The sequence below is a fragment of the Theropithecus gelada genome, chromosome 8 (genome assembly GCF_003255815.1).
Source record: "Theropithecus gelada isolate Dixy chromosome 8, Tgel_1.0, whole genome shotgun sequence".
Lineage (NCBI taxonomy): Eukaryota > Metazoa > Chordata > Mammalia > Primates > Cercopithecidae > Theropithecus > Theropithecus gelada.
This window is the reverse complement of record NC_037676.1, coordinates 20,808,552-20,825,997: the sequence shown is the minus strand read 5'-3', so window position 1 is coordinate 20,825,997 and position 17,446 is coordinate 20,808,552. Positions and strand designations below refer to the sequence as shown.

Sequence of the window (17,446 nt, the reverse complement as noted above, 5' to 3'; positions counted from 1 at the left end):
CAGAAAATCAAATAGCACATGTTCTCACTTTCAAGTGGGAGCTAAATAATGGGTACCTATGGACATAAAGATGGAAATAGCAAACACTGGGCACTCCAAAAGGGGGTGAGTAGAAGAGGGGCAAGGGTTGAAAAGTTACTGAGTACAATGTTCACTATTTAGGTGATAGGTATGACAGAAGCCCAATCCCCACCAGTACGCAATATACACAAACATGCACACGTGGCTGGGTGTGGTGGCTCATGCCTGTAATCCCAGCACTTAGGAGGCTGAGGCAGGTAGATCACTTGAGGTGAGGAGTTCGAGACCAGCCTGGCGAACATGATGAAACCCCCATCTCTACTAAAAATACAAAAATTAGCCGGGTGTGGTGGCACATGCCGGTAATCCCAGCTATTTGGGGGGCTGAGGCGGGAGGATCACTTGAACCTGGGAGGCAGAGTTGCAGTGAGCCAAGATCACACCACTGGGCGACAGAGTGAGACTCCATCTCAAAAAACAAAACAAAACAAAACATGCACATGTACCTGCTAAATCTAAAATAAAATAATATACACTAAAATGTTAAAACTAATTTTAGTAGAATAAAAGGTAACTAAACATTTTAAAAAGCTAGGCCTAGATGAATACTTAATGATTTTACATTGTGGTATTTTTTGAACATGGCAACAGCTACTATGAATTGTCTATCCAACTGCCACTCCAGCTTCCTCCCTACTAACAAAACCCCAGCTCAAGGGCAAGTGTGCTCAGTGCCAGGGGACGCACAGGGGATGCACTAGTCGACCCATCCCCCTATGCCAGGGCCCGGTCCGAGAGTGGGCATGCAGCCCACTCTATAAAGAGACAGGGGTGAGGCTGCTGGAGCTGCTGACGGTTCTTCCCGGATAAGGACAGAATAAGAATGCTCCTTTACTACTGTCCATTCTGGCTGTGGACAATGTCATTTGGAGAATGATGCTTGGCACAGGAGCCGCCATTCTGCAACACTGAGGATGGCAGAGCAAATGGTTCCAAGGAAATTGTGATGACATTTTGGCTTCCACCCAACTCTAGAACTATCTATTTACAGACTTCTTGCTATGTGAGATAAACATTCCCATTGCTTAGGCCACCGTCAGGCTAATTTTCTGTGCTGTTACTTGTGCTGATCACATCCTGTTATAGGCAATTATCTGCCTGGCACTGAATAAATGCCTCATGTTCACTCTAACTTAAAAGCAACCCTATTAAGCTACTAGTGTCTCACTCTTACATAAAATAAATAAAATCAAGCTTAAAGAGGATAAGTGATTTTTTTCCAACCCAAGTTACCAGTGGAGTCAGATTCAAACCCAACCGTGACTCGATAGCCCGGACTCTGCCACTTAATCATGTAGTTAGAAAAGTGTGCAAGCCTATTGTTCCTTCTTTCTGTATTTCACAGAAAGCGTATACACAGATGCAGGTAGCAGCAAATTTGCATCCACTTGCACTCATGTATGAATTTGGCTTTGGGCTCTTCTCCTCTGTCATTTGTCTGTATTCCTTGGTAGAAATGCATGCCTCACAGGCCCGACAAAGAAGGCGGACTCTCCTCTCTTTACCCACACTTATTGATGAGACCTAATTTGTGCATCAGTGATCTAGAGACAGGTTGTGCGGACTTTGATACAGAGTCATAAGGTTCAAGCCAAGACACCTGAACGGGCAAAATGAACGTGAAAGCAGTACATGTTCTTCCTCAAACTTTCCTGGAAGAGTCAGAAAACTGAAGATTGAAAAACACCCAATATCTAACATCAGGCCATTGAGTTCATCCAAAAAAAGCAGAAGAGTATTTCTGAACCAAAGAAACAGAACAGAGAGGATGAGAATGGAGACCTGCTGGCTGTGCATCAGCTATTTAAAGGAAGAAAGGCTGGAGCCCAGAACTAACCAAAGCTTAGCCTTCAACCAAACAGGGCTTCCCGGCACAGGTTTCCAAGGAACCCTTTCTGCTCCAGTCCTCTACAATGTGAAGCGCCCAGAACAACACTATCCAACGGAGCTGACATGAGCTTCAGCGCCGGAAAGGGCGATGTGGTCACCAAATAGTCAGTCAGCCTCACAGCTGCTGGCTGGGCAGGTTGAGGGCTTTATAGGAAAAGCCCAGCCTTGACAATGAGTTACAGGCTTGAGGAACTTTGAAAAGGAAGGTGAGCCTGAAGGAAGATGTACCCAAAATCTAAGGGGCCACTAGGAATCAGGGATGGGGGTGGAGGGGAAACGGTTCTTCCTGGGCCCCTGTGGTTCATACTGTCCCAGAGGCCATGTGCCACGACACCAGCAAAGGGAAGCTGTGCCATCAGTGTCTAACAGCCACACAGGCCGCCACATGAGACTTTTTTCTAACCTGCAAATGTCTCCCCAGCTGAACCAGGGAAAATACCAGCCCTACTGTCAAGACAAGAGGAGAAGCTATTCCTCCAGGGACAACACAGTACGATGACCTGGTAAAGGGAACAGGATCACAGACCCAAAAAAGTAACCCTGAGTAGGTGGCTCTGGCAGTGCTAGGACAGGAGACAGAGGCCGGCCTCTGAAACTCAAAGTTTTTGAAGTGGGCATCATCAGCCAAGTATCAAAGAGGCCATTATTCACTATATCCCTAACTTCTCTTACCAAGGGTTTAGTTTTGTTGTTAGCAATATATGACTCCAGCTCATACATGAGTAATAACTGCAAAGGAAAGAGTACGGGGAACATGTCTTGGGCCCAACATGTCCCCCAAAGGCTTTTGCAGGGTGCTGGGAGGAAGTCTCTGACTTCTTCCTTTCTGTTACCTGCAGCGATTACAGTAACTCACACAGGAGGCACCTGGCTAACACGAGCCAGGAGAAAAAGGCGTAGAACAGCCTGACACCATAAATTTAGGGCATCAGGCCCAGGGTGAGGACAGGATATAAAACAGGAAGGGGCAAGAGTGGGGACGGGAGAGCTCTAGTTACTGCTTCTGGGAGACTTGAAATCTCTATTTTGTTTGAAAATAGACTCAGGTAGAGAAAAAGGACATGAATATTTATTGAGTGTCTGCTGGTTCTGGCCTTGTGCGTGGCCTTGTGCAGTTTTCATCTATAACAGCCCATGAATCCTCACCCAAACCCTGGGAGGTAGGTATCATCCCCATTTGTGTCGGATGAGGAATAGGAGGCTCAGAAAGGTTAGGTAGTTTGTCCAAGGACACAGAACCAGGAACTGGCCAGCTTGGACCGAGGGCTTAAGTCTCAGACTCAATCCTTGCTCTCTCTCCTATGCTGCCTCCGGGAGGAAGGAGGGAGCACCAGTAGAAGCTGCAGTCCTCACACTTCCTGCCCCGGCGGCCCAGCAGGCACCAAGAGAAGCCAGCCCCTACCCACAGACCCTCCCCACCTACCTTGGGAGGATGCATCAGTGGATGAGATTAAGACATAAATACAAAAATAAATAGCAGGGCCAAGTCCCCAGCAGCAAGGATGTGCCATCTCCATGCTGCAGGAAGGTTCACTGTGCCATTTACAGCTGCTATGGGAGGAAGCCCTGGGGGACCTGGGACAATGGCTGCCAAAGGCTGGAGTGGGTGGGCTCAGTGGGCCCCTTCTGGGTCTCACGGATTCAAGAACAAAATGTCTGGAGCAGGCAGCAGCCGTGGGCACAGGCACCGTCCTCCTCCATCTGCTCATTTTACCGGTGTTTGTGATCCAAGAGGGATTCAAAATCGGGGGAACATACAAGTTTGTGCTTCACGTGTCCCAGGACTGTCATCTCCCCTGTCCTACTGTCTCCAAGGCCCACGGACACCAGCTCCTGCCAATGGACAGAGACAGTGATGAGAACCACCACCACGTGCCCAGCGTGTAGAGCTGTGAATGGGGACATGATACTCCCAGAAACCCCCTCCCTTATTTAGCACTGGCTCTTCAATCCTCCTCCACTCCTTAAAGGGTCCCTCCCTTGCCCTAAGGAGGCTCTTACCTGCAAGAAGGAGCAGGCTGTTCCCATGGTCACATCCAGAGTCACCTTGCCCAGGAGGAGTTGCACCCTTCCAGACTTGCGGATGAGTAGCTTGCCAACCTGACCCTCTGTCAGGTCAGCCAGGGTACAAGCATTCTCTGCCAGCTTGGCTTCCTGCGCAGAAAACCAGAAGATGGACACTGGGCTAGGAGCTCTTTCCTCCATCTTTCATGAACCCCCTTCTACTCCCCAAGAGAAAGGCACAGCAAAGGTCAGAATGAGCTCCCCAAAGAGTGCCCTCTCCTAGGGCTGTCGGCTATGGTTAAAATACAAAACCCATAGCAAACAAATACATAAACGGACAAAATATCAGTAACTGCTGAAGCTGAGTTCTGGTACATGGCAGTTTATGTTCTCATTTTTTTTTGAGACAAGGTCTGACTGTGTCACCCAGATTGGGGTGTGGTGGCGCGATCTTGGCTCACTGCAACCTCTGCCTCCTGGGCTCAAGCCATCCCCCCACCTTAGCCTCCCAAGTAGCAGGGACTACAGGCACACGCCACCATGCCTGGCTAGTTTTTGTATTAGCCATGGTGCCACCATGTTGCCCAGGCCAGTCCCGATCTCCTGGGCTCAAGTGATCCTCCCATCTTGCCCTTCCAAAGCGCTAGGATTAGAGGCATGAGCCACCGCACCTGGCCATATGTTCTCTCATTTGTTTTTTTGTTTGTTTGTTTGTTTGTTTGTTTTTTGAGACGGAGTCTCGCTCTGTCGCCCAGGCTGGAGTACTGTGGCCGGATCTCAGCTCACTGCAAGCTCCGCCTCCCAGGTTCCCGCCATTCTCCTGCCTCAGCCTCCCGAGTAGCTGGGACTACAGGCGCCCACCACCTCGCCCGGCTAGTTTTTTGTATTTTTTTTTTAGTAGAGACGGGGTTTCACCATGTTAGCCAGGATGGTCTCAATCTCCTGACCTCGTGATCCGCCCGTCTCAGCCTCCCAAAGTGCTGGGATTACAGGCTTGAGCCACCGCGCCCGGCCTGTTCTCTCATTTGTATGTCTTTGAAATATTTCCTTATAAGAAGTGAACACACACCCCTGCAACACACACACACAATTGGGGTTGGAGGTACAAAGACCCATGGCTCTTGCAAGCATCAAGAAAAACCACCCATTATTGTCCCATTTCAGCCAGGGTGGCACGGCTTTGCTTCCCACTACAGGTCACCACTTCCCCTCTTAGTCCCCGACTCTATCCCACAGGCCTCTGCCTGAGCATACCCGGTCTTTCTCCTGCTTGATGAGCATCATCTGTCCATCCTCACCCTGCACCTCTGTCTTGATGGGCTTGATGTCCTGGGTGGGCGGCTGGCCAGGGAGGGTGTCTGGCAGCTGCAGAAACAGGAGTTCCTCCTCCTTGGTGAGGCTCAGCTCCCTGAGCAGCTCTGCCACGGATACATCCTTTGGGAGGCCTGGGGTCTTCCTGGCTGCTTTGGGAGGAGCCTTCATCTTGGCCTCTTCCTCATCTCGTGGCTCCTCTTTCACTGCCCGGGTGATAGAAATGGAATGCTATCACGTGACCACCCTCCATACCAGCTCACTGCTACCAGCCCTTTGCCCCCGTCTGCTCCACTGTCACTCAGCCAGGGAGTGGGAAGGGGGCACTGGTTATAGAGAGGGGCAAGAGACAACATGTTTAAATCTCGCCTGACTTATCTAAAAAGCGACATCTGAGGCTGGACCCACCGCTCCATGCCAACACAGGAACCCTCTGCGAGGGAGAATCGGGCATCTTTGTTCAGCTCATGTATCTTACAGCCAGGATGGGAGGACCTGCTCATGAGCAGCAGTCAGGGACACATGCAAAGGATGCCTGATGCACAGGATTCCTGGGGAGCAGCCATGGAATTGGAGATGAGAAGTTAACTGACAAGAGTACCTTTCACAGCAGGTACGTCCACCTCCATGTCTTCTTCCTTGGGGCCAGTCAGCCAAGGTTTAACATCTGGTTCGTCATTTTCTTCCTTAAAAAGCCACCCCGAGTGAGCCAGCGGCAGCTGCACAGGCATATTTCGAGTGTCGTTCCTCAGCCCGGGGTCATCGAGGAACTGCCAAAAAGAGTCTGGGTCATCCAGCCTGCTAGCACATGCACCTGGATCAAAGTCTGCTTTAGTCCCTTTCTAACCAAAGATTCCTGCTGCTCCCCAGGATTCCAGGACATCAGTGAGCTCTTCTGCCCCTCACCTGGCTCCCCAGAAGCCCTGTTCTACAGCCACAAGGAAGCCCCTTCCCCACAGCCTCCTGGTACCCACATCGTCCTTCTCCAGCATGCGCAAGATCTGTTTAGTTTCTTCGTCTGTCTCTCTCTTCTCTTTTTTGATGTTGATGATGTGAGAAGGTCCCATGTCTGATACATCCACTGTCTTATCCCAGTTCCCTGTGGGAAATCACCCAGGTCACTAGGGATCAATAAGGAAGATGCCAACAGCAAGGAAAACTGAACTGGGAGCGGGGAAATTCCACTGCTCTCGCCCTTCTCTTGGGCAGTCTGAACTGAAATTCACTGATTCCTTCCTTGTACCTTTTTTCTTCATCATTTCGGCTGGGCCCTGCTCAAAGATGGAGTGAGACTGGATCACTTCTGGGCGGCCTCGTCCTCGTCCATGCCCCTCTCGCTGTCGGTCTCTGTCCCTTTCACGCTTCTCCTTCTTGACAGTTACTTCTTCCTTGGGCCTGGAAAAAAGAATGGATTAAGGGAAACCACTCACTCATTGTGTCTCCAAAAACTGGCCTTACTCTCCCATACCACTTCACTCCAAGACAGTGGAGAGTTTGAGCCAATAATTACACCATGAGAAGCAGAATCCAATCCTAATTCTAGCACTTTTCTCACTTCCTTGATGAGGCAGGATTTTTTCAGTTTGCTTTACTTTACGTTCTTGTCCAAAAATGTAGATTTTTGTTTGCATTGGGACTGAAAGCAGGAAGGCAGAAATGCAAAGGAACTTCAGGGAAAGCGTGATACATCTTTGTTTAAACTATTGGCTCTCAACTCGGGCTATCAAAGAGAATCACTCCATTCTACTGCCAACAAGTTAAATCACAATTTCTAGAGATGGAACCCTAGACACCAGTATTTTTTTTTTTAAAGCTTGCACATTAGAATCACCTAGGAGCCAGGGTTGAAAATCACTAGTGAAAAGAACTACAGATATAAATTTAAATCTTGGAGCCACAAACCTAGTTATTTCTCCCCAAAGCCCCAAATTCAGAGCAAGTAAATAAGGGGCAAGTATTCAGAAGGACTAGCTACTTACTCTTCCTTGATCTTCCGACTGATGATATTTGGGGTGAAGGTTTTCTGAAAGCAAAATACAGGAGTCACTGATGTGTTAGGTTCTGACCCCAAAGTACAGAGGAAAATAAAAATTCCCAACGGGCATCTTCTACAGACCATGGCCACCATGACTCTCTTTGGCACATTCCACAGTGCTGTCAGTTTTATAGATACACGTGTGCCTGAAAAGGAGGAACATCATGGTGTGGTGGCAGTGGAGTTACGCATAGAAGAAAGGGGCACCAAAAACCATTTTTAACCAGTAGCCTTAGGAAAGAAGATCCTGAAAGAAGGTCCTCTGGGACTTCTAAAAGCAAAGGAATTTCTCTGGTCTCACCTCTTATCTTCAAACTGCTATAGAGACCAGTCAGTATCATGGGGGAACATCTCTAGCAGCAAGGCCTAAGTAGGGAAGGCCACAGATCTGCCAACACTCTCAATCAGTGTTGGCAGTGTTTTTCCATATCTTCCAAGGCAAAGTTAGGTTTTTAAAGACTGCTTTATGTCCGGGCGTGGTGGCTCATGCCTGTAATCCCAGCACTTTGGGAGCCCAAGGCAGGTGGATCATGAGGTCAGGAGTTCAAGATCAGCCTGGCCAAGATGGTGAAACCCCGTCTCTACTAAAAACTACAAAAATTAGCCAGGTGCGGTGGCAGGCCTCTGTAATCCCAGCTACTCAGGAGGCTGAGGGAGGAGAATCGCTTGAACCCCGGGAGGTGGAGGTTGCAGTGAGCTGAGATGGTGCCTCTGTGCTACAGCCTGGGCGACAGAGAGAGACTCTGTTAAAAACAAAACAAACAAACAAAAAAAAACTGCTTTATTTGGCCGGGAGCGGTGGCTCACGCCTGTAATCCCAGCACTTTGGGAGGCCGAGGTGGGTGGATCACAAGGTCAGGGGTTCAAGAACAGCCTGGCCAACATGGTGAAACCTTGTGTCTACTAAAAATACAAAAATTAGCTGGACATGGTGGCGGGCACCTGTAATCCCAGCTACTCAGGAGGCTGAGGCAGGAGAATCGCTCAAACCCGGGAGGCAGAGGTTGCAGTGAGCCAAGATCATGCCATTACACTCCAGTTTGGGGGACAAGGGCGAGACTTCGTCTCAAAAAAAAAACCCCAAAAACCTGCTTTATTCTTCTGTCATCCTGACCCCACCCCTTTCTGGGCTACTCTTGACATCCACAGTCATTATACACATGGGAGAGCCCACAGAGCCTCGAATGCCATGCCTAGGATTCATGATACTCTAGATAACAAGTTTGCACACTGAGATGGTGAATTCTGAACGCTCTAAGACTGTGAAGTTTATGCCTGCCTGGCTTTCATGGGTTTCTTAAAGATGTCCAAACACAGAATAAGAGTAAATAAACACTGTTCAAATTGCTTTTGAACGACTTATTAGGATTCTCTGTCTTTCAACCACCTCTGGGACTCATTTCAACATTTTGTACTCAGTACCTCGATTTGAAGATAGGACAGGCTCCCTAGAATTTAAAGAGGGGTAGGCTTGAGGCCCAAAGACACTCCTGACACATAGTAGGCCCTGCACAAACATCAGTTGAATGCCGGGGCTTGGAATTCAAGGTAGTTGAGTTTCTTTAGAAACGCGCCGTTGGATACCTTCTTGACTCCCCCGAGGGTGAGGTCCCTGGAACGGATGGAGGGAAGGCGGCCGGGGGTGAGAGGAGGCGCCGGCCGCCGCCCGATGAGCCCCCGGGCCCCAGTCAGGAGGGGTCGGGGCCCTCCCGGAGTGCTGGGCTCGCCGGCGGCGTTTCCTTCCGACATGTTGCCTGGGAGAGAAGGCGCGACGAGATTACCAGAGTGGACTGACACGCGGACCCTGGCGGAACCCAACCCCCTTGCTTTCCGGTCCCCCAGTCGGTGCGTCCCTCCAGTGGCCTCTCAGCTCCTCCCCTCCCACGTGGCGAGATTCCCGGGACCACCGAGGTGCGAGCCTTTGGCTCGCGACACGCCCTCTCTCCAGGAACCCCGCCCAGGAACCAGGCAGGGACGCACCCGGGCCGCGGCTCCACACCGCGCGTCACCACTTCACCTGCGACGCGACCCGCTGCCAGCTTTAGGTCTCCGCACCGGGCGGAAGTCTGCGTGGCACCGCCTGGGCGCCGCCATCTTGGCACGGGGCGGATGTGACGTTTCGGGGGCGGGACTGGGCCACAGTATTTATCAGGCGGCGCTTCGCTCCTCTCCGCCTTCTCTTCCCGGTTCTTCCCGGAGTCGGGAAAAGCTGGGTTGAGAGGGCGAAAAAGGATGAGGGAACCGGTCTGGGCTACGCTATGTGGCGGTGCTCGGGGGTCTTGGCCCCCGGGCGGTGGCGTGGAGGTGCCGAGATCAGAGTGGCGGGTCTTGTCGGCCGCCAAGCCGCAATATGAGGCTTCGCCTCGGCGGAGCCCCTGGGAGCTTGGGGGTAGCTGCTCGGGATGGGACGAGGGGCGCGGCACAGAGAGCGAGACCTGGACTTAGAGTCGGGGAGTCTTGGGCCGTGCCGAGCCCTGTCTGCGGGTTCTCCATGGTGACCTTGGAGTGGTCACTACCTCCGGGCAGCGACCTCGCCCACTCTCGGGGACCCCTTCCCTGTGCTCCTGGTGGAGTCCTGGGGTGAGGCTGTGAGGGCAGCGTTGGAACAGCCGCAGTGGACCAACTGGTGCCCAGTCACACCCGCTTGGGATCACGAAGGCGGTGGCCCTCGGGTGCGCTCTTGGTCAAAGCCTGGACAGAATCGGAATACCAAGTTTGCTCTACTGCTGGAGGAATTTAAAGAACTTTTATTGACTCCAGCGTTTGTGATATAAAAAGTGTCGTTTAATGTTATCTTCCATCCCCCAGACCGTATAAAAACATTATTACGGGGAGTTTGAGGAAAGGAAATCGTTTCTACCAGAATGCCACGTAGAGTACTACTATTAAAAATTTTGTAATGTGTCTAGTAGTCTTCACAGAGTTGTATCACAATTTCGTATCCTTTTTCTTTTCTTTTTTTGAGGCGAGGTTTCTGCATACTGCAACCTCTGCCTCCTAGCCTCAAGCCATGCTCCCACCTCAGCCTCCCAAGTAGCTGGGACTCTAAATACATGCCACCACGCCCGGCTAATTTTTTTTTTCTTTTTTCTTTTTTCTTTTTTTTTTGTATTTTTGGTAGAGACGGGATTTCACTGTGTTGCTCACACTGGTCTTGAACTCCTGAGCTCGAGTGATGCCACCCGCCTCGGACTCCCAATGTGCTGGGGTTACAGGCGTCAGCCACTGCGCCTGGCCTGTATCCTCCTTTTTCAAATAACATTTCTCTGTTACGGCATCAAAGACTGCATAGTTCTCCAGTGGCTGTATCATGATTTAAGTATTTCCCTGATTGTTTCTTTTTTCCCTGTTTTAAATAATGCTGTAGTGAATATCTGGTACATTCGACGTGCTTTTTTTCGATTTTGTTTTCGTTTTTGTTTTCTTTCGGATTATATTCCTGGGATAGATTTCCCATCCTGGGATAACTGGCCAAAAGAAGGTGGGTTTTTTGTTTTTTTTTTTAAGTAAATATTTGGGATGGGCTTGGTGGCTTACGCTTGTAATCCCAGTGCTTTGGGAGGCGGAGGTGGGAGGATCGCTTGAAAGGCTCAGCAGTTCGAGATTGCAGTGAGCTACGATCCAGCCCCCACACTCCAGCCTGGGTGACACAGCAAGACCCTATCTCTAAAAACATTTTTTAAATTAAACTTTTTATTTTGAGAACATGGTAGATTCATGTAAAGTTGTAAGAAACCATGTAGAGAGATCCCAAGTATTGTTTACTCATTTTCCCCCAGTAGTAACATCTTGGCATCAGAATATTGACATTGGTGCAGTCAAGATACAAGAAGTTTCCATCACCACAAGGATTCCTCTAGTTGCCCTTTTATAGCCACACTTCCCTCCCCCCACCTCCTCCCACCACTAATCTGTTTTCCATTTCTGCCATTTTGGTATTTCAAAAGTGTTATATAAATGGAATCGTACAGTATGTGACTTCTTGGGATTGCTTTTTTTCACTCGGCATTGTTCCCCGGAGATCATCCAAGTTGTTGCGTGTATCGATAGTTCGTTCCCTTCTATTGCAAAGTATTCATGGTTTGTTTAACCATTCACCCTCTGAAAGACATCTGGGTGGTTTTCTGTTTGGGGTTATGGATAAAGCTGCTGTGAAAATACATGTACAAGATTTTGTGTGAACATAAGTTTTTATTTCTCTGGGATAATTGCCCATGAGTGCAATCATTGGGTCATATGGTAGTTGTATCTTAGTTTTACAAGAAACTGCCAAGCTGTTTTCCACAGTGGCTGTACCATTTTGTACATGCACATTTTATGGTTCTTCATTCATATTGCTAAATTGCTTTCAAAAAGGATTGTGCGGCCGGGCCTGATGGCTCACGCCAGTAATCCCAGCACTTTGGAAGGCCAAGGTGGGCAGATCACTTGAGGTCAGGAGTTCCAGACCAGCCTGGCCAATATGGCGAAACCCCGTCTCTACTAAAAATACAAAAATTAGCTGGGTGTGATGGTGCATGCCCATAATTCCAGCTACTCGGGAGGCTGAGGCACGAGAATCGCTTGAACCGGGGAGGCGGAGGTTGCAATGAGCTGAGATCACGCCATTGCACTCCAACCTGGGCGACAGGGGGACAGTCTGTCTCAAAACACCAAAAACAAACAAAAAAACTCCACAAAAAAAAAAAAAAAAGATTGTGCTGAAATACATCAACACTAAGAATGTGTGTATATACAATAATCAAACGTATACACATATACACACATTGTGGGCTTTTGATGGAGTCCTGGGTGAGGCTATGTGGGCAGCCTTGGAACAGCCACAATGGGTCAACCGGTGCCTAGTCACACTCATCCTGGGCTCACAGCAGTGGCCCTCATGTGCACTCTTGGTCAAAGCCTGGAAGGAATCTGAATACCAAGTTTGCTCTACTGTTGGAATTTAAAGAACTTTTATTGGCTAGGTGTGGTGGCTCATGCCTGTAATGCCAGCACTTTGGGAGGCCAAGGCGGGTGGATCACCTGAGGTCAGGAGTTCGAGACCAGCCTGGCCAACATGGTGAAACCCTATGTCTACTAAAAGTACAAAAATTAGCCAGGCGTGGTGGCGGGCATCAGTAATCCCAGCTACTTGGGAGGTTGAGGCCGGAGAATCGCTTGAACCCAGGAGAGGGAGATTGCAGTGCGCCAAGATTGCGCCGTTGCACTCCAGCCTGGGCGACAAGAGCAAAACTCCATCTGAAAACAAACAAACAAACAGGCTGGGCGCAGTGGCTCACACCTATAATCCCAGCACTTTGGGAGGCCAAGGTGGGCGGATCACAAGGTCAGGAGTTCGAGACTAGCCTGACCAACATGGTGAAAACCCATCTCTACTAAAAATACAAAAATTAGCTGGGCGTGGTGGCATGCGCCTGTAATCCCAGCTACTTGGGAGGCTGAGGCAGGAGAATAGGTTGAATCCAGGAGGCGGATGTTGCAGTGAGCCGAGATCGTGCCACTGTACTCCAGCCTGGGAGACAGAGGAAGACTCCGTTTCAAAAAAAAAAAGAACTTTTATTGACTTTGAAATTTATTGACTCCGTACACACACACACACACACACACACACACACACACACACACGCACACACAGGTAGTACATAAGAATATATAATTTTAGGGTGTAGTGGCACCCACCTGTAGTGCCAGCTACTTGGGAGGCTGAGGTGAGAGGATCGATTGATCCCAGGAGGTGGAGGCTGCAGTGAGCTCTGATTGTGCTACTGCACTCCAGCCTGGGAGACAGAGGAGACCTTGTCTCAAAAAAACAAACAAAAAAGAGAATATATAATTTTTTGTCCACATCCTTTTGAGTATTGGCTCTTAAAATTTAAAACTTTGTTTGCCAATTTACTAATATATTAATATTTTGTTATGTTGCTTTCTAAATAGACCTTTTTCAACTTCTTTCTGCATGTTGATTTTACAATAATCAAACCGAACCTATACCCTTTTCCTGTTCCCTACAGAGCTACACGCAACAGCCCTTAGTTTCTAATTAGAGCACTGGGTGAAATAGCTTTGATTTCATTCTGTTGGGCTTTGAAGTTCACCAAGTAGTAGCTTTCCTGGTTTATTTTGTATTTTTAAAAGTACACTCATTCATTTTAGAAAATTTGGAAAAATTTAAAAAGCACTGAGAAGAAAAAGCTATCCATTATTATCCCATCAAATGTTTTATATACTTGAAGTCATTTTTCTATGCATTTAGATTTTTTTTTTTTTTTGAGATGGAGTCTCGCTGTGTTACCCAGGCTGGAGTGCAGTGGCACGATCTCGGCTCACTGCAAGCTCCTCCTCCCGGGTTTACGCCAGTCTCCCGCCTCAGCCTCCGAGTAGCTGGGACTACAGGCGTGCACCACCACGCCCGGTTAATTTTTTGTATTTTTAGTAGAGACAGGGTTTCACCATGTTAGCCAGGATGGTCTTGATCTTCTGACCTCGTGATCCGCCCGCCTTGGCCTCCCAAAGTGCTGCGATTACAGGCTTGAGCCACCAAGCCTGGCCGCATTTAGATTTTTTTTAATTGGGATATTTTACACAGGGGTCTTTTAACATTTTTATCTATTTATTTATTTTGAGGCCAGGTTATGAGACTGGCTAGTTTTTGTATTTTTGGTAGAGTCGGGGTTTTGCCATGTTACCCAGGCTAGTCTTGAACTCCTGGGCTCAATCCATCTGCCCACCTCTACCTCCCAAAGTGTTGGGATTACAGACGTGAGCCACTGTGCCCAGCTGAGCTTAGTTTGTTGTTAATAACGTTTTATTTTCACAAATATCATAATAAAGACAATAATCTCATTGTAATTTAACAAACTCTTAACAAATACAGTCTTCTAGGTCTAAATGCAGGTTTAAAAGGTATAACAGATTCTGTCAAAAATCTGTTCTTGTGAATTTTTTTTTTTTTTTTGAGATGGAGTCTTGCTCTGTTGCCCAGGCTCTAGTGCAATGGCATGATCTCGACTCACTTGCAACCTCTGCCTCCCAGGTTCAAGCAATTCTCCTGCCTCAGCCTCCCAAGTAGCTGGGATTACAGGTGCGCGCCACTACGCCCGGCTACTTTTTAATAGAGGTGGGGTTTCACAATGTTGACCAGGCTGGTCTCAAACTCCTGACCACAGGTGATCCACCTGCCTCAGCCTCCCAAAGTGCTGGGATTACTGGCATGAGCCACTGCGTCTGGCCTTTTTTTTTTTTTTTTTTTTCCCCTGAAACATGGTCTTGCCCTGTCGCCCACGCTGGAGTACAGTGGCTACTCACAGCTACAATCATAGCTCACTGTAGCCTGCAGCTCCTGGGCTCAAGGGATCCTCCTGCCTCAGCCTCCTGTGTAGCTGGGACTACAGGTGTGCACCACCATACCCAACTATTTTTAATTATTTTGTAGAGACAGAATCTCACTATGTTGTGTAAGCTGGTTTCAAACTCATGGGTTCAAGCGAGCTACCCCCTTTGGCATTCCAAAGTGTTGGAACTACAGGTGTGAGCCATGGCGCCTGGCCTCCTGTGAATTCTTCATGGACATTAAAAATGAATAAGAAACTGTTTTGAATATGTATTGGTAGAGTAAAAGGAATGTGAGATATGAGAATGCTATCCAAGTTCAAGCTATTACATGTTCTCTGTGTAATTTGTCCTTGTTTATTTGCATCATTTTGCAGGCCATTCCTTTGCTGGTTCCTCCTTATCGCCTTGACGCTTACGTGTTGGAGAGCTCTAGAATTCTGTCCTTGGGGCCGGGTGTGGTGCTTCAGACCTGTAATTCCAGCACTTTGGGAGGCCGAAGTGGGCTGATCACGAGGTCAGGAGATCGAGACTATCCTGGCCAACATAGTGAAACCCCGTCTCTACTAAAATACAAAAAATTAGCTGTGCGTGGTGGTGCGCTCTTATAGTCCCAGCTACTTTGGAGGCTGAGGCAGGGGAACCACTTGAACCCAGGAGGCGGAGGTTGCAGTGAGCCGAGATTGTGCCGTTGCACTCCAGCCTAGGCAACAAGAGAGAGACTCCATCTCAAAAAAAAAAAAAAAAGGCTGGAGTGCAGTGACATGTGTCCTTGGAATTCTTTCCTATTTTCTCTATACTAACTCCCATGACAATGGTCCAGTTTCTCAGCTTCAAGTGTACTGTATGCTGATCACTCCTAAGGGCTCATCTCTAGTCCAGTGCTCCCTGAACCCCTGATGTGTCTCTGCCTATTCCATACCTCCAGCTGGATGTCTGCTTGGGCATCTCAAAACCTATGTCCACATCCAAACTTTTTTTTTTTTTTTTTGAAACAGGGTCTTGCCCTATCACCCAGGCTGGAGTGCAGTGACATGATTTCCACTTACTGCAACCTCCGCCTCCCTGATTCAAGCAATTCTCCTGCCTCAGCCTCCTAAGTAGCTGGGATTACAGGCACGTGCCACCACACCCAGCTAATTTTTGTGTTTTTAGTAGAGACGGGGTTTCACCATGTTGGCCAGGCTGGTCTCGAACTCCTGACCTCAAGTGATCCACCTGCCTCGACCTCCCAAAGTGCTGGGATTACTGGTGTGAGCCACTGCACCTGGCCACATCCACAGTTTTTTGATCTTTCTCCTCAAACTACTTCTTCAAAGTGGTCCCCATCTCAGTAAACGGTAGCTGCATCCTGCTAGTTGTTCAAATTAAAAATCTTGCAGATTTTTTTTTTTTTTTAAATGACACAAGATCTTTCTTATTCTGTTGCCCAGGCTGGAGTGCAGTGGTGTGATCTCGGCTCACTGCAGCCTCAACCTCCCAGGCTCAAGTGATTCTCCCACCTTAGCCTCTCAGGTAGCTGGGACTATAGGCGCACAGCACCATGCCTGGCTAATTTTTAAAATTTTTTGTAGAGTTGGAGTTTCACCATGTTGCCCAGGCTGGTCTTGAGCTCCTGGTTCTCAAGCGATCTGCCCACCTCGGCCTCCCAAAGTGCTGGGATTACAGGCGTGAGCCACTGCGCCCAGCCTTGCGACTTACATATGAGCTACGACTTATATATCAGCTATTATATATCAGTATATATAATACTACGTCTTATATATCAGCTTTTCCAGGTACATCCGGGATCTTCCCACTTCTCACCACCTTGGTCCAGGCCACCATCATTTATTGCTGATTATTATAATTGTCTCCTAACTGGCCTCCTTCCACCTGAATCCTCCAAGTCTAGTCTCCACATAGTGGAACTGACATGTTTCACTTTGGGACATCTCTGCTGTAAACTTCCCAATGGCTTCCCATTTCAGAGTAAAAATCAGAGGTCTTAGAATGGCCTGCGGCACGGCCCTGCATGATCTCTCCCGGCACCTACCATTTCTCCAGTCTCAACTCCTTGCACACTGGCTCCCCCTGCTGTTTCTGGACTGTATCAGGCAACATCCTGCTTCAGGGCCCCTGCACCTGTTACCTGCAATGCCCTTCCTCCACAAAATTCTACATGGCTCCCGTCCATCCTTTAATCAGGTGGTTTTTGTTGTTGTTGTTTATTTTTTTTTCCCAAAGTCACCTTTTCAAAGAGTCCTCTTCTGATGGCCCTATTTAAAATCATAACTCCCAACTTGTCCATGACGTTTCCTATCTCTACGTACCGACCTATTTTTCTCTAGAGCATTTATCACCACTCAACAGACTACAAAGTTTGTTTATTTATTTATTTACTTACCTATTTAATTATCTGTCTTCCCCCACCAGAATGTAAGCCCTATGAGAGCAGGGATTTTTTTTTTTGGTTCTCCTTTCCCTGCCCACAACTGCAGGATCCTCATTGCCTGAAATAGTGCCTTATACATAGGTAAGCACCCAGTGAATTTTTTTAAATGGATGATTGAATTCCAATTTGTGATGAGATCAACTAGAAAATTTGGATGTGCATTAGAAAGAATAAGAGTAGATTGTTTCCAGAAAGCAATTGAATTTTGGCACCATTGATGTCAAAGCCATCTGTGAGTTGTATTATCATGTCTTCTCTATAGATTATTCTGTAAGTGACTCTTAATAGAGTAAATGTGGCAAGTTTTGGGTGCATGGAGGGAAGGCGCTTCATCATGGTGATCACTTGTATTCAGTATGCCA

At 48.2% G+C, this 17,446-nt stretch overlaps 1 protein-coding gene across 2 annotated transcripts; it reads right to left on the bottom strand.

The window, feature by feature from the left end:
* Positions 1–3,018: 3,018 nt before the first annotated feature.
* On the bottom strand, positions 3,019–9,414 carry POLR3D (RNA polymerase III subunit D). 2 transcript variants are annotated; one of them, XM_025394869.1, is made up of 9 exons: positions 9,302–9,414; positions 8,906–9,075; positions 7,266–7,309; positions 6,530–6,681; positions 6,261–6,385; positions 5,888–6,056; positions 5,230–5,492; positions 3,973–4,125; positions 3,019–3,804 (listed from the first exon to the last, which is right to left on the bottom strand). In XM_025394869.1, exons 2-9 carry the CDS (start codon positions 9,068–9,070, stop codon positions 3,682–3,684), a joined length of 1,194 nt encoding a protein of 397 aa, XP_025250654.1. In that variant the 5' UTR covers positions 9,071–9,075; positions 9,302–9,414; the 3' UTR covers positions 3,019–3,681. The 2 variants fall into 2 exon arrangements, with proteins under 2 accessions (XP_025250654.1, XP_025250655.1); XM_025394870.1 differs by having other exon boundaries at positions 9,339–9,412.
* Positions 9,415–17,446: the final 8,032 nt, after the last annotated feature.

Bases quoted from the DNA above. Each gene is read 5' to 3' on its own strand.
- POLR3D (XM_025394869.1), bottom strand. From the start codon at position 9,070: ATGTCGGAAGGAAACGCCGCCGGCGAGCCCAGCACTCCGGGAGGGCCC. The intron at 6,057-6,260 runs GTGGGTACCAGG...TCTTTTTGGCAG, and splicing joins GCATGCTGGAGAAGGACGAT to TTCCTCGATGACCCCGGGCT. The intron at 4,126-5,229 runs GTATGCTCAGGC...TTTTCTGCGCAG, and splicing joins TCAAGCAGGAGAAAGACCGG to GAAGCCAAGCTGGCAGAGAA.